Source organism: Argiope bruennichi, chromosome 1, assembly GCF_947563725.1.
Source record: "Argiope bruennichi chromosome 1, qqArgBrue1.1, whole genome shotgun sequence".
NCBI lineage: Eukaryota > Metazoa > Arthropoda > Arachnida > Araneae > Araneidae > Argiope > Argiope bruennichi.
In genome coordinates, this window is record NC_079151.1 from 112657554 (window position 1) to 112675412 (window position 17859).

Here is a 17859-nt window from a genome sequence, read left to right on the forward strand (position 1 = left end):
AGGATCAGAGAACATTTTGAAGCAATAAAAAATATTCGATATTTTGAACGATTTTTGAAGTTTCAAGTGTGTATATACACCTTAATGAAAATAGTCGTTACTTTTTGCCCCATACGGCAAAAGTATGTTTAGAAACTATTAATTCTCCTCAACGATATTTTATTTTGACACGGTTCAATAGTCTAGATATTATCAATAAAATACATAATGTGACAATCATGATTAAAAGTCGTATGAAATTCTGTATGGAGCATAATGAGTAATTTAGAGCTACTAAATTTTGCAGGTAGTTATTTCATGGGTAGTAAATGTTTAGTAAAAAAGAATTTTCAAAATTTAAATCGATTATTAATTAAAAATCTACAGGCTCTTTACTCAGACATACAGCCATAAAATTTAACACACATTTATTTCGAAGGTTTCAAAATGTGGACTACGAAGCAATTTTCTTCTTTTTTGAAATTTTTATTAAATCAATTAAAAATAAACTGAATGTAGCAGTTTTCCGACGAAAATATTATTGCGCAAAAAGAAATTTTACACTGTCGCATTTAAAAAAAAATCAATGTTGCAAATGTAATTACTTTGCAAATTTTTAAAAATATTTTTCCGTATAATTTTTTATAATAGATTATATTGTTGACTTGAAGTTTAGATTGTTCCCATTGTTCGATTTAATGTTTAATTAATTCTTCATTATAGCAAATTAAAGAAGAGCGTTCTTTGGGTTATTTGCAAGATGAATAAAATTGTGAAGCTATAATATCGTAAAATTTAGAAGATGGATGAATCGGATATTTATGCTTTTAATAGCGCTAGATAGCATGAAAGTGGCGTCCAGTTCAAAGATCCATGGACTAATGTACCAAAATTATGTAAGTTAATTAAAATAACAGGCTTTAACAATTGGTTTTGACAATTGAGGCAATCATAGACATAAAGTCATATTTAAATGATTTAATGAAATTAATGTAATCAATATCTCCGGCGAACCAACTGGTCGACGAAAGCGACTAGTATACAATATAAGCCAGATAATATACTTGTGCATGTCTCCATGTATTTTAAAATAAGTAAATCGTGATTTCCTTGATCATTTCGGTAGTCAAATTACTAAATTTGAACAAGGTAAAATAGCAATAATTTAACGGAAGGAGTATTTAAACTATTCATGCCACTGCCGCTTTAAACATCAACATGAGAGTAATCAAGACTGACCTGTGGGCACTATTTCCTTCAAACGTCGTGCTCTCCCAAGAGTTGTTCGGAGCATTGATAATCATCTTGAATTTAGCGAAGTCCATGCGGAACATGTGGAGCGCAAACTGAAGGGCGCAGGTGGGCAGCGTGTGGGGCTCGAACACGGGACTCACAACCTTCAAGAGCGATTGAGGTCCCGAAACTTCGGCACTGTAGTATAACATCTCACCTGGGAAAAAAATAAGAAATATCTCGTTAAATAGAAGGCAATGCAAAAGACAGCTTCATTGAGGCAAAACTATCATATTACTGACTCAGAATAGTATTCATCAAAGTATTGCCTCAATGAAGCACATACTTGTCTAATTTCATTCATGTGAATTAAAAATTAAGTGAAGCAATGAGTTTCAACACTAGTTTGTTATTGATACATTGTTTCATTGAAGCATACACTATATATTAGCTTCTTAGTGAAAATAAAAATTTTCTTTAAGGCCTATTCTCTATGCTTGATATGATACATTGACGACCACTGTATCAATGAAGCACATATGTAACAACATTTTAATGTAAATCAAACCATCATTGAAGTAATGTGCATCAACACTAGCGCTTTTGAATGTGATGCATCAATGTTCGCTGTCTCGCTAAAGCACATGCACATCAGCATTTTTAATGTTAATTGAATCTTAGTTATGTTAGTACGCTTAAATACTATTTCATTATTGCTGCTGAAATCATGTGCATCAACACTAGCGCTTTTGAATGTGATGCATCAATGTTCGCTGTCTCGCTAAAGCACATGCACATCAGCATTTTTAATGTTAATTGAATCTTAGTTATGTTAGTACGCTTAAATACTATTTCATTATTGCTGCTGAAATCATGTGCATCAACACTAGCGCTTTTGAATGTGATGCATCAATGTTCGCTGTCTCGCTAAAGCACATGCACATCAGCATTTTTAATGTTAATTGAATCTTAGTTATGTTAGTACGCTTAAATACTATTTCATTATTGCTGCTGAAATCATGTGCATCAACAATAGCGCTTTTGAATGTGATGCATCAATGTTCGCTGTCTCGCTAAAGCACATGCACATCAGCATTTTTAATGTTAATTGAATCTTAGTTATGTTAGTACGCTTAAATACTATTTCATTATTGCTGCTGAAATCATGTGCATCAACACTAGCGCTTTTGAATGTGATGCATCAATGTTCGCTGTCTCGCTAAAGCACATGCACATCAGCATTTTTAATGTTAATTGAATCTTAGTTATGTTAGTACGCTTAAATACTATTTCATTATTGCTGCTGAAATCATGTGCATCAACAATAGCGCTTTTGAATGTGATGCATCAATGTTCGCTGTCTCGCTAAAGCACATGCACATCAGCATTTTTAATGTTAATTGAATCTTAGTTATGTTAGTACGCTTAAATACTATTTCATTATTGCTGCTGAAATCATGTGCATCAACACTAGCGCTTTTGAATGTGATGCATCAATGTTCGCTGTCTCGCTAAAGCACATGCACATCAGCATTTTTAATGTTAATTGAATCTTAGTTATGTTAGTACGCTTAAATACTATTTCATTATTGCTGCTGAAATCATTTATCAATATGCGCTATCTCAATGCGATTTACATACGCAAAAGTCATATGAATCAATACATTGTTGAAATAATGCACATGAGTATTAGCTTACTATCGAAGCTAAATATAATACATCAATGTACGCTTTCTCAATGTAGCCAATATAAATTGACATTTTAAAGCGAATCAAGCCACTATTGAAGTATATGTTTAAACTAAATATGCTAAACTAAACTAACTAATTAAAACTAACTAAATATACTAACTAAACTAAAACTAAATTGAACTAAATCTTACTAGATATACTAAATAGTCGCATCAATGTAGTTCGCCTCAAGCATGTATACATTATTGTCTCAATGTGAATATGCGAATTAACTCTTCATTAAGGCAATGAGTTTGAACACTACCATTTTATGTGTGATAGTGTACTGTCTCACTGAAACACATATAAATAGGATTCTTTAATGCGATTTGTTTCGACAGGCTTGATTTTTGAGGATGCTAAGTTCCCCCCTCCAAACAGGAATGTCTTTGAGTGTGACAAGTAATTATGACCCTCTTATAATAATATTTTCTTTATAGGCCCAAGCTCTTCATTAAAAATCACAAATGCAAACGAATAAGGTGTTAAAATAAGCTCCTTCCGTGGAAAGGATAGATATAAAAACACATTTTTTTATCATAAGTATAGATTGCAATTTCAACCATTGACGTTCTTCTGGTTGTTGGATCATTGTGAACAAATTGCAGAGATTTAAGGCAATAAAGGGAGTAACGACTCACAAATGTTCAATGTTTTTGTTCTCCATTCAGTAACATGGCTGCCAGAAGAGGGAAAACATCTTATCTTTGTTTTCAGGCAACATTTCTTTTGCTCATAAACTATCATATCATCAAGGATAATGTGCAGTATTGAGAAAAGTTTCGCTTTCCATTAAAAAAAATACTTTTATGAATAAATGTAACACAATAAACTTCTGAAAGTTGTTATTCCTGTTATTGTCTTTTATAACACATCGACTAATCGCCAAAACTATTTAATTCCATATGATTGGCGCAGTATAGCCTACTTTTGGTTCTTGCGCCATTAAACTTAAATCAACCAACCAACTAAAATTATTTAAAGATTTTAATGTGAATCGTGCTTATTGCGATCTGTGTTACGAATAAATTCTGATTTTATGAGAGAAAAGATTTCGGTTTCAGTTTATTTATTTATTTATTTATTTTCAATATCAATGGCCGTTTTTCCATACCCTGTAAACCCCCAAGGGGGCATCTCGAAATGAGGATGAGGTGCTATCGCCATGGTTGTTGGATCTCGCCACCCTGGAGGGTACATAAAAAGGTGGGGGATATGATTCCTCAGATCGATGGGGGCATGTACTTCCTTCGGGAAGGGCTGTACCGTGGCCGGTGATGATGACCCTTAAGACTCAACCACAGTCCCGCCAGTGTTGGTGTTGCGGCGACGCGATCATTCGTTTTCTTTATACGTGTGCCTTCGGGCGGGTCGGAGAGTCCGTGATATGACTTTCCATACCCAATTTCGCTAATTACTCACTCCTAGTTTCAAATTCATATATCATCTTTCTTATGCTCTGTTTTGTTATGAAGTCCTCAATCATATGATTGTTTGTGATGATATATTTTATTCTTTACTAGACTATTGCTATTGCTTTTCTAAACAGAATATTTAGAATCAACAGCTTATTTAAGAACTTATTTATCAAATTCAATTATATAGACAAATTCTTCATATAAAAAATTTTATAAAGTTTTCAACAAATTTCCCGAAGAAGATATATTTAATACTTTGTTTAGCGTTTCTAAAATCAGGTGCCTTCAATTTTTAAATTGCTTATGTGTTTCTCAAAATGTTTTGAAATGAATCAACAAAATTTTGAACTCCTATTGAGTTTTATAATGTTTTTAAAATTGACTGTATTCGGCTTTTAAAGTTTTATTGTTTTTAAGATTGATTATATTCAACTATTGAATTCTTGTGGACTCTTTAATGCTTTTGAGAATGAATAAATTTAACTTCTTTATCTTCTGCATACATTTCATGCTTTTAGTGTTCAGACATCATAACTTCTTATTTCTTAGAGTGTTATTTAAAACTTTTAGAATTACTGTCATTACATTTTAAGTTTCTAATGTGTTTTATAATGTTCTTGACATTCACTGCTTTTATTTTTTTATGTGTATTTTATTTTATAATGAATTCGGTAACTTGAAATATTTTTCTATAATGCCCATTTTTTAATAAAGAAATTTCAGAAATTCCTTAGATTTAATATAGCGCTAATATTATTCCTTTTAAAATGAAAAACCAGAAATCTGAAAATATATTTCTTAAAAATTCAGTTAAAGTGGTGAAAAGATTTTTTTCTGTGCAATAATATGGTTCTGAGTTTAAAAAACAAATTTTTGGAAAATGTCTCTGTGTGTGAGTGTCTGTCTGTGGCACAGAAAACTCAAAAACGCTTTGAGCTAGACAGGTGAAATTTGGTATGAGCAAATGACTCGGGGAATAACTCGCCAAATAACTCGGGGAATAACTCGCCAAATAACTCGGGGAATAACTCGCCAAATAACACGACAGATTCAGTTAAAATGCTAAATTCACGACAAAGGTTTATACTTCGTAACTATTGTACGCCAATGCTATGCAAGGCATTCTTAAGATAATACCTTTATGGGAGAAAGTTTTGTTGTTTTAATTTTTTTGTTTGTTTTTTAATTTATAGAAAAATAATAGTGGCAAATTAAATGCATATTCAAAATGTGCATCTTCTAAGCTTTAGGCATGACAACCGTAAAATTAAGGAATTTTTACTATATTTCCTCTCAAATTTCTTTGGTTTAAAATAAACTTGGGAATACTTACTAGCAACAAAATTCATTTTATTTTATTTGCTTTCCTTTGCTACTTTTTTTCTGGTGAAAGTAAGATCTTTTTTTCTTTATTCCCTGGATCATTTCCTTAAGCGAAACCTTGGAAGTAGATACAGAAACCAAACTGACCCATCCCACGCAATGACGTTTTCGAGTGACGCAATTCGAGGTTGAGAAAGTTACGAAATAAAAGGATCGTCCTATTTCAGGCACTAAAAAAAATTATTATTTTTAAAACTAAAAATATTTCGTGATCGGAGAAAGATCGGGATTAAAATAATGAAGGGGATAAAGTTCTGTTCCGTCTTTATAAAAAGTAAAAAAGCTTATTGCAATAGTCTGCATATAATCTCATAATTTTAATAAATTGGAAAAAAAATTAACACGCTTTTATTTATGCGCTGAAAAATAAATTCTATTTTATTTCAAGCACTTTCTACAATTTTATTTTATTTATAATTCATTAATATAAATATTCTGAAAACTTAAAACTAATTGTTTTCAAATCTACTAGCAGATGGCAGCACGAGAACGAGATCAAAATTTAATTAATAATCTATCAGCAGATAATTAAGCCTTTAAGATATTAAAAGGGTGTACTCTCACCGGAAATACATAAATGTAGAATATTTCAGCGTATAAAGACATGAATGTAAAATCAGTTACAGAATTCTATTATTGTGAATATTAAATAAGTCGAATTAAATAAAATTGTATAAAAATGGTTAAACAAAACAGTTAAATCCTTTAAGTTAACATTTTGTCAAATGTTAACCATCGAAATCAGCGAAATAAAATTTGTCTCTGTATTCTATAATTATTTAGATTTCACCGGTTTCTTTGCCTTGTATATATATTTTTATAATATCAAAGCAGCAACAAGATGCTTTTTTTTCATAATGAAGGTGTTTCTGGATTTAAAAGTGTATCTCGAAATGATTTAATGTGGCTTTTGGAAAACAAAATTTTTTATGTCAAAAATTATTTTAATTAACACTGGACATTAAAGTATTTCTTGACAATCATCATGTAACATTTCATCATATAGAAACACAATTGGTGAAAGCAGATTTCAAGAAAGCGACATATTTAATTTAAGAGAGAAATCCGCAGTTATTTATATATTATTAAAGTAAAATGCCAAATTAAAGTAACTGCAAGTAAAAGAAATAGCTTCCTTTATCTAAGTCTCTAAACGGAAATATTTTAAGCGACGATAGTTTGAAAATGGCTGGAACTTTATTTATTGCAGTTGTAATTTTGTTAACAGGTATCTGTATATTAAATATACCAAATAGCACGCTAACACTTGACATTATACATTCTGTTCATAAAATCATTAAAAAAAATGTTTATTCTTTATCATGAATGTTGTAATATTGGTGGTAAAATATTGTAACGAAAGAAAACTGCTTTTTTTTCTGTTTATCAACTTGATTAAGTTTATAGACTTCCTATCTGCAATTGCACCATGCCGCGATATACATGACGAAAAAAAAACAGCCAAAATGCTCGATCTGACAAGCAGCGTAACCTTGATTTAATTAATTTAATATGTAATTACTTTTTGGAAATAAATATTTCCCAAGAAAAGAGTTTCAGGTTATTAATAAGTTTTTAAATACAAGTTAATCAGAATTTTCAAGATTTCCTTCAAAAATTCCAAAGCATATAACTGCACAAAAATTATCTAAATATATTAAAATACAGAAAAGAAGTTTTTCAGTAATATCAATTTTATTTTCGCGCATTTTTTTATATTTATTATTCGCGCATCTTTCAACAAATTTATAAAGATATTATTTTTTAAATTATAGCAATATTTTCATTGTTTTAATCACTGGGTTCACAGTATTGTGCATTGCAAAGATATTAAATGCATTTTGGTTTACAAAACTCTGTTTAATAATTATTAAAAGTAAATATTAAAACTGACAAAGCAAAAGAATGATTTTTCTACGATTTTCGGATTAAAAACTCAAATCCTTTTTAGTTTTTGAAGCATGTTTAAAGAATTATTATAAAATTTTCGGATCAATTCTGTCTAATAAGAGTTTTCTATTCTATATCTGAATCACATTCTACTGTAAAATATGATTAAAATCATTATTATCCGAATATTTGCGGTTAATTGAGATTTTTTTCTATCTATAAGTAATAATTTTTTTATCTATCTCTGACTATCAATTTGATAGAGACAAGCATTCTAGAAGTATAAGAAATTATTTTATGATTTGGCTCCTTGGTTAATAGATACTCATTAAGAAAAGATTTTTCAAAATTTTAATTCATTAAAAATAAATTTAAATTTTGGTATTTGTTCTCAGAAATTTCAGAAGTAAAAATTTTTATACGTTTGAACCGTTTTTTTAAAAAATTAGGCTTCTAGTGCCATCAATTTTATTTCAACTAAATAAATTTCAATGTCAATTTCAAATATTGATGTATCTTCTTAAAGCATTATATTTAAAAATTAGTTCTACGAAGCAATTTTAAAATTCTTTTAAATTTATTGCACTTCATAAATCATTTCAAAAAGGTAAATGATCCTCTTTTATGCATTTCAGTATAATAATTCTCGAGGACATCCTATCATGGACGAAAGCTCTGAACAAATGAAATTTTATTCAGAAATTATGTCAAATCTCTTATTTCGGTTTCAAAATTATTACATTTCTCGCAATTATTTGGAAATGAATGATTTAGCGCAGTATCTTTTGATTTTATGATGAGCTCACAATGTAGAAACAAATGGTATAAAAGATCAAATATATCATAATTACATTCCCAACAGAACATAAGTCTTAAAAAACTCTATAAAGTTATAGATAATATCACGATGAGCTGAAAGTTAAACACAAAATAAAATAAGGAGTGAAAGATGTTTAATCTTATTGAAAATTCCACGATATTAAAAATTCTGAGAAACTCTACTATTATATAGGACGGGGATCTCTTATGGTGATCCAAAAACTAATTTCTAAGCTATTAGAAATAAACATACACAATCTGAAAAGGTGTTTGTATATATAACGACAAGAAGTATATTTTTATTGTTATTTCCGAACAAAATAAAGGTATTTTAGAAAAGGTAATGAATCAATTTTTTAAATTTATTTCCCAATAATATTAATCTTGTTTAGAAAAAAAAATTATTGATATCATAAAGCATCTGATAAAAAAACCAATGATCACATATATTTTAAGGAACAATAAGAAAAAGTTCACAAGAGTGCATTATTGTTATAAGATCTCTATCGAAACTGCAAGTTTAACTGCAAAATTCCTCTAAAATAATGATCTTCAACTCGAAAAAATTTAGTTGTAGAAGAATGGATTTATTTTTATTTGAATAACCTAGTGCCAATAATATTTTACTAAATATGACTGATAGGATCGAAAGGTTTAAAGCATTAGATTTCGCAACTTTTTAAAAAATATATTTATCGACTTACAGGGCACAAAATATAATTCTTTCCTGATGGTTTAGAAATTTGGCCACATTAAGAGCAGACATGTATATTAAATTACTTATGGATACTGCTTTTTGTTATTTTTCCAAAATGTTTCAATTCATTTTTAATTTAATTTCACCATAGACTAAATATTTAAAGAAATATCACAGTAATAACCAACGAAAAATTCGAATCAGAAATTTTGGAGAATCTCCATGCATAGACCTCCCTTAGTCATAAGTCTCACCTCAAAGTCATTTTTAAAATCGTTACTGTCAAGTGAAACAATGAATTTTGGTGTACAAAAATCATTATAATATTGTCTATGAGTATCAAATTTAATATGACATTCTATCAAATGAAAATATAACTGTTCATTGATTCATAAACATGCTAATGCAACAATCCAAAAGCACAAGTAAAAGGGATGCAATATGGCATATGACTTATTCACCAGAGTTCTAAATATATTTCCAAGTATATTGTATCAAATTTGGAACAAATCCGTTAAAGAATCGACTGTCAGCTTTACTTTTTATTCATATATGTGTGAATGTACTTACGAATGAAATTCAACAATGCATCTAACTTTAAAAAATGAATTTTAAATGTTGTGGTTGTTAATCCATAATGTAGATTTATGTCAAATTTCGGACCAAATTCTTAAACAAGATTATCAGCGAAATTACAGAAAAAGATGCTAAAATTACAGAAAGAATAGCAAACTGATAAAATTATTGTAACATAAAAGAAATTTCCAATTTATTTCACTTATATCCAATGTAACAGTATACAAAAATACTTCTACTAATAATAAAGTCGAATACATGTATGTTTTTAAGTATGTGTTGATTCTGTAAAACCCATTTGGTTCGATACTTGTAAAGTGGAAAGTACTATCTTTTTGAAATTGTTCTTTGAATTTTAATTAATGAAAAATTAAGATGCCTCTTCGCAATAATTCCCGAAAATATTTTCGCGCAAAACATATTTTTACACTTATAAAAATATAAAAATTCTCTTTTTAACAATATCGATTTAATTATTTTACAATTTTTTTCTAAAATATTTGACATTTTTTTTCTTAATTTTCAGCAACATATTTCATTGTGTTGAAATACCAAACATTTTCATTTTTCATCGAATATTTTATATCATAAATTCCTTTCGTTATGAAAAGCAAAAACTCCTGTATAGATTACATGATAAACAAGAAAGAGAAGTTACAGCACCGCGGAAACTGTAATAGATGAACTGGAAAATTACGTTTTTAATAGTACTATGATGTCATGGAACTTGAACCATGTGAATGATTTGTATACGCATTGAGCAGAGCAGATGTAATAGTATTAAGATAATAATACGAATTTAATATCTGCCACAATACGATGCTTAAAAATATTTTGTTGAAATAATAATCATCATCAAAATATGCTTAAGAGATTTAATTGAAATTAAATACAACTAAAATTATCGATGAATCAACTAATAGTCAAAAGCGTTTAGTGCAATTAAAAATTCTTTTGGTGTCTGAATAATAAAAATTTTTGAAAATGATGCAATTTTAAAATACATCAGACAGCAAACAGAAGCTCAACAGTATTCTATAGTAATGACTAAAACATATAATTTTGTGAAAATTTTAATTATTTTTTTAAATCTGATTAGTTTATCGATATAACATATAATTAAATAGAGAATAAATTATAACTAATTAAATCATGCTAATATTTTACAAAAAAAATTAAATGCGATTCTTCTAAAATATGTATTTGAAATTATTCTTTAAAAACCTTGAATTATATATATATATATAACCTAATGAAAATTAAAGATAATATTCATTTTAAAGTAAATGTCAATGGTTTTCTAAATAGAAGTTCGACTTAGATACACAAATGGGAAATAATTCTCAACTGCATACTTTATATACCTAATTACTTTTGAAGGATTCCAAAGGCAGAATACCAATGATATTCTTTTTCAAAATAAACTAAGTCATTACGGAAGGCAATGGGTTGGTGTTACTTTTTCTTAGTAAACCATACATTTAGGCTTAATTTAAATGGTAAAATGTTCGGTAAAACCTAAATTCCATTCTCACGCTGAAAATGCAAGAGAGAAAACTGTATACTAGAAAGTTTTTGATTAAAATAAAACATAAATGACTTTGAGTGGAATGCTCCTTTGAGTGGTGAAATATGCAATTTATAATGTTTTAGATGTTTTCTTGAGAAAATTTTAATAATTTTAAATGTTTCTAATTTTCTTGACAACTTTTCTGAAATTAGAATACCTATAAATTTTTTAGAGATAATAATTATCAATAAAGGCGTATTACTTGGCGAAAAGTTCAAGCATTTTAAAGCAAATGTCGAACGAACCATCTAATAAGAAATCTTTCAAATTTGCTAACACTAAATACTTCGAGACAATAGTAATTCAAAAACATTTTAGCATTCTATTCGAAATAGCAGTTATTTAACTTCAAATATAAATAGCAAGTGATAATAACTCTGAATCCTCAGATATTCAGTCTACAAAATTTAAACGTTTTCTTGGTTAATGTTTAGATGTTTTCAATCTTCTTGATGCTTTTGCTCAGTTTAAAGCACCTAAAAAGTACAAATTCTAACGAAAATGCATTAATTGTAGAAAAATTCATTCACATTTTAATTTATTTATTAATATAACTATCTCTTGAAAGAATTCCCAAATTCAATTACACTAAAACCAGCTGAATAAAAATAATTAAAACACTATTTAGCGATTTTTAAAAAAAATATGCATGTTTATGCAATCTAATTATCATTGCATTTATTTCAACTTCCTCTAGATTGCATTTACGATGCTATATTTCCTAAAAGAATCCTACCTCAAAATGCAAAATAATTTTTTTAATATCAAATGAAAGTTTCGTTCGTTTTTAAGAACAGGCCTAAAGACATGGTAAAAATTTTTGATCCTTTAGATTTAACACGTGCATTCACGTGCAATTTATAACATAACATCTTCACTGCAATATACGCAGTATTGCATTTTTGGAATAAACGTATTGCATACGTGTCCGGTCTAAAACATTATATTTCAACAAACTTTAACAATTGCAATTTATATTTCCCTTTAAAAAAATATTAAAAAAAGTTAGTGGCATCTCGGTATGTGTGCATCATCCATGTTGTGCAGAGAGCGGTACTGGGTGAAGGTCAAGCTGAAAGTGTACAAGGTCGCCAGATCCCCGGGAAGCCCTGCCGGATGAACGGGGCGCATTGATCCGCCCCGGCGCTACCAACAACTTTTTCCCAACTTCGCGGAGTCACGACGCAGTCAACTTTGGCTCGCACTCGGTGAAGAGCTGCAGCCGAACTGAAGTTGTAAATCGTAGCTCTCGTGGTTGTGGGGACGGACGTGCAAATAAATGCATGTACATCTTAGATAAAGTTTTTTTATTACTGAGGAATATAATACAAAAATTGCTGCTTTTTATATTTAGTGATTAAATATTAAAAGCATTTGTCGATACATATTACGTTATGCCAAATAAAATAAGTTTATATTCTTAAAATCTTTTTTTTAATGAATGGCATTACACTATATTCAATACTCGTATGAGTTTAAATAAAGTTGCATTTGGCCTTAAGTGAATGCTTACTAAATGTTTTTATTTTCAATAAATTCTTTTTATGCATCGATTTTTTTTTTCGGTATTTCCACTTGAGGATGTCAGTTATCCATCATTTATCCAATTATTTTGCCTGCATGCTATATAAGATGAGAGGATTATTATCGATTCACAACAAAAAAAAATCTTGTTTAATAGTATCTTATTTGAGAAAATGGGTGGCTAGTTGGTGACATTTGGTAACTTTTTCTCCATTTTCAAAAGAAACTGCTATTGTGTTTGGTAATCTATTTTTTACTGCAATGCACACATACGAAAGCGATTTAAAAAGTATTGTCATAAACGATATTGTCTCCGTATTATGAATATACTGAGAATTATTATCGATGGCATCAAAACTCAAATAAAATTATCTCAAAAGGATAGGTGTTTGTTAATTGATAGCCTTTCTTCATTTCAAAAAAATAAAAATCGGAAGCGTTTGTTATTCAATTTTTTTTTATGTACTCTCTCCCACATAAGGGCATTACTCATAAAGGGTTATCAAAACTGATATCGTCTCCATGTAAACAAAGAGGGTAAATGCAAATTTATATTAAGAAAACTCTTCTAAAATATATCGAGATATATCGAGATTTTTTGATTGACGACGTTTGATTACGCTTTTTTTTTTTTTTTTTTTTTTTTTTTTTTCATTTTTAAAAGCATTGGTAAGGATTTCTCTTTTTTCATTTTCTAACATAAGAAATTTAAAAAAAAAATATTGTAATCGTCAAAAAATTTGAACTTAATATTTTGACGAATCTCCAAGTTTTAGATTCCACCTTGTGTTTGGAAAAAACATTTTTTTTAAATATCTCTCTGTCTATTTATGACGAAGATAACTCGCAAACGGTAAATTTAGTATACGGTCTTAACACTAAAATTTGTAGCATTCTATCAAATTTTGAACAAATTCCGTTCAGAGGAAGTCAATATATCCGTAAAAAGTAGCAACACGATAACTACAAACCGAAGAGAGTTAAATAGGGAAAATTCAGAATACAGATTCAACATCTAAAATGTAGACACTTATTACATTTTGAGTCAAATCCAACAAGGAGTTGATCGTCTGTCGGTCTGCATTTTAAGAAACATTTAAACGGGATAACTCAAAACGAAAGAATTTAAATATATCAGTTTGGTATGAGATTTTGTGACTTCGAGTATAATTTTGTGTTAATTTTTTACAGTGAGTTGGGATAAACGCAAATTCGATTTTCAGAAAGAATTGATCGCCTGCCAGGGATCAATCGCCAAAAGCCTCTCCGAGGATTACACGATAAATTGAGTAAAAATACTAAATTCAAGCCAAAGGTTAATATTTCGTGACTATTACACGCCAGTGTCCTGCAATGCGTTTCCTGTGTTAGCACCTTTGTTATAGAGTATGCGAGAGAGTTATGAGGCCACACGTGCTGCTTTTTTTTTTTTGTATGCTTTACTATATCAGTTGCACAGGGTTGTGTAAAACGATATTGCTTCGATATTATGTAAACACAGAAGTTTAACATTGATTTGCATTCAACTAAATTATTTGAAAAATATTACCTCATTTGAGCACATGGATGGTTAATTAGTGACAATTGATTACTTTTTCCCCCATTTCCAAGAAGAAGGAAAAAATGAGACAGTATTTCTACCTTTTCTGGCGCGTATGAGGGTGTTATTTATAAAGTATTGTCAAAAACAATGTTGCTTCCATGTTAAACAGACAAGTATAATTATTATAGACTGGTATCAGGAAATCTTTTAAATGTGCTCCAATGGAACAGAGGTTTGATTGGGTAACTATTGGTTAACCCTTCACCGCTTAAAAAAATTGGTACTGTCTTATTCTCGACATTTTTTTCAATCTCAAATAAGAGCACTATTCATACAAAGTTATCAAAACTTACTGATTATCAAAATACTGATTTACATCAAAGATGTCTTCTTAAAGTATCTCAACTGAGAAAATAATCGGATGGTTACATATTCTTCATTTTCTTTAAAAAAGTATCGGTAGTATTTTTTCGCCAATTTTATTTTTGTGTTGAATACTGACTGTTCTTTCAAGGGTTGTCACTCATACTATGATATAAAAAAATACTTTAACTTATATTACATATCATTGAAATGATTTTAATCGAATGATATTAGTAAAAAAGAATTTAATCTAAAAATCCTCTAAAAGTAAAAAACTTAATCAAATGATTGGGATGGCAGTTCGAGATATTCAATAAATACCAGCGAATTTTAGAAAGAACAATGTGGATGAAAAAATTTTGCTGATAAATTTCTTCTCGTCGAAATTTATTTTAATTCCGTAAATTTAATGTTTTTCGGTGATAATTAAAGAAGAATTGAGTCTCTAGTCCAAAACATTATAGAATTATAAAGTTGAAGTTTTGATTCCTTCATCTTTATGTTAAGTAAAAAGAAAACTTAATTACTGCAATGATAGAGTGTACACAAAAAATATGTTTTAATATCTTCACATCCTGCACGTATATAAAAGAAATAACTTAAAGAATGAAACGTATTGATATAAAATTTATTTAAAATTATTTTTGTGAATTTTTAAAATCAAATAAGAAATTTATTTGGAAATGATATTGATATCACTTAAAATTTTTAATTTTAATTTTAAAATGATACAAAAATAAATCCTGTGCAACAATATGCTCCGAAGTTATTAAAGAAAGACGTTAACTTTTTAATTAAAAATTAATGTAAATATACTGTCTAATACATAAATATGTGCTCAAGAAATAAACAAATTTCCAAGAATGAAAGAAGTCCTAAAATTGATAACTTGCGATCAAAATTCTGCCCTGTTGGGTGTCTTAATTAATTTTGCAATTATCCATACATCAATAGATATAATCCAAATTACCGATAAGATCTGGCTTATAAGAATTATGATATAATATTGAGAAATAAATAACACATGTGAACTTTGTTTAGTAGTTTGTTTATGTTTTATGATAAATTATCTGATAATAATAATTTCATCTCAAATCTTACAAATGAGGTTAATGAATAATTTTTTTTTTAAATTTCAAAACATTTTTAATTAAAATAAACTAGAATTATATTGAATACCATAGATATTTATAAAAATTTAATTATTCAGTATTTTGCTCAAGTCCGTTGATTTATTTTAAATTTCAATACATTTCCATAGCTATGACAGAAGAAATTGTCAGTTGAATGAGTTTTTTCAAGGTTACAGGACTACTGGACTTTTTTTTCTTCTATTTCAGCAGGTTGTCTTATATAAAATGCAAATTCTGTGTAAAAAATATTCACCAACAAATAATAAAAATGTGTATGAGCGTATGTGTCTGTCTGTCTTTAGAGGCTGTACAGGACTATCTGATAAATAGGTATCAAATTTTGCATCATTACGCTTTGAAGGATGGAAATATGTTTTATGGAAATTAAGAGAACAGGTGTTTTTCAGCATTATTTTTCATTACTACTGTAATATTGAAACAATTTTTATTTATTCATCAAATTCTTAATCACGTTATTAAGTATTTAATGAATAAATAACGTGTTTAATGGCACTGTGGTGTCGTATGACATGACTCCATTAGGAAGATTCACGTACAGAAGAAACACAGCAAATGCAAATCTATTAAAATAACACAGAACTCATTCATATCGCAATTCGATACTTAATAATATCGTTGAAGAACTAATGAACATCAAGTTATGCTTCAAAGAGTTAATTGAAATTAAATACAAACAAACTATTCTATAACTATTATCGGCGAACCATATAGTTGTCAAAGGCTACTAGCATTATTTTCAACAAGTATAGATATTCTGAGATATTCAACAAATGAATTCTTAATGGCAAACATTATGAAAAATTGATTGTTTCACCTCATTTTGACGGTAAAAAAGCATTATTTACTGAAAAATTTATCATATAATAGATTTTTTTTGTTGGATATCCTTAACTTCTATATTATTAATATTATAATAAAACATCACTAAATATTTTATTTTTTCAATGCAAATGCCCATACTTTTGCATAAAGAATTTATCATATAAATCATGAAATACCTTTGTATTTGATTTATTTTTCTCTATTAATCATAAAAATATTCCAATTTTTGAAAAAATCAAGTAAATTTACAAACAAATAGTAATTTAAACATATTTTTAATATATATATATATATATATATATATATATATATATATATATATATATATATATATATATATATATATATATATATATATATATATATATATATATATATATATATATATATATATATATATATATATATATATATATACAGGGTGCACAAAAAGCCTAAAACATTTTATAATTTTTTATCTGTAGGAGATAAGTAGAGAAATGTAAGATAAGCGATCAGATATACAACCCTTTAATGTCTGTTGGAATATTTGAACTACAGACTATCAAATTATATTAAAATAATCATTGCTTAACTTGGTACAATAAATGCTCCTGCAAAGTAATAGTTTACCAACATTTTCATAAATGACTTTCTTAATAAGAAAACCCATTCATAACTCACTAGTGGTGTACAACCAAGTATTCCTGTTAACTTGATGAGAAATAAGTTAACGTAATAATTTTAACGAAAACAGACGTTTCTATAAAGTAGCAAACATTTTTATTTTAAATAATGTATCTGTATGTGGGTGTGTATGTTGTCGCTCGACAGGCCAGTCCATTTGACCTACAGCTACAAACTTGGCACATACATACTTTGAAGTATGGAAATATGCACCTCGGTGCAATTTTTTTTTTTTTTTGAAATTTTAATTAGAATTTGTATTAATTAAAAATTAAATGAAATTATAGCATCTTTTCATGATTACTTCCGAAAACATTATAATACAAAAATGGTTTTTACTTCATCTTAAATTTCAATAGATTATCTTTCAATGATGTTAATGATTTAACCTGTTAATTAAATTTATATTACTAATGAATTTTGAAAAAAATATTTTAACTATATTTTCCAATAATTTATTTCGCACAAAAATGTAAATAAAATTTTACCTG

At 28.2% G+C, this 17859-nt stretch overlaps 1 protein-coding gene across 2 annotated transcripts in view; it reads right to left on the reverse strand.

The window, feature by feature from the left end:
* The window catches only part of LOC129978667 (leukocyte tyrosine kinase receptor-like), a 227768-nt gene that overhangs the window by 171972 nt on the left and 37937 nt on the right, over positions 1–17859 (reverse strand). For both annotated transcript variants that reach the window (XM_056090653.1, XM_056090654.1), the window contains exon 2: positions 1219–1429. In XM_056090653.1, the coding sequence (XP_055946628.1) occupies positions 1219–1429 (211 nt within the window). The remainder of the gene's footprint in view (positions 1–1218; positions 1430–17859) is intronic.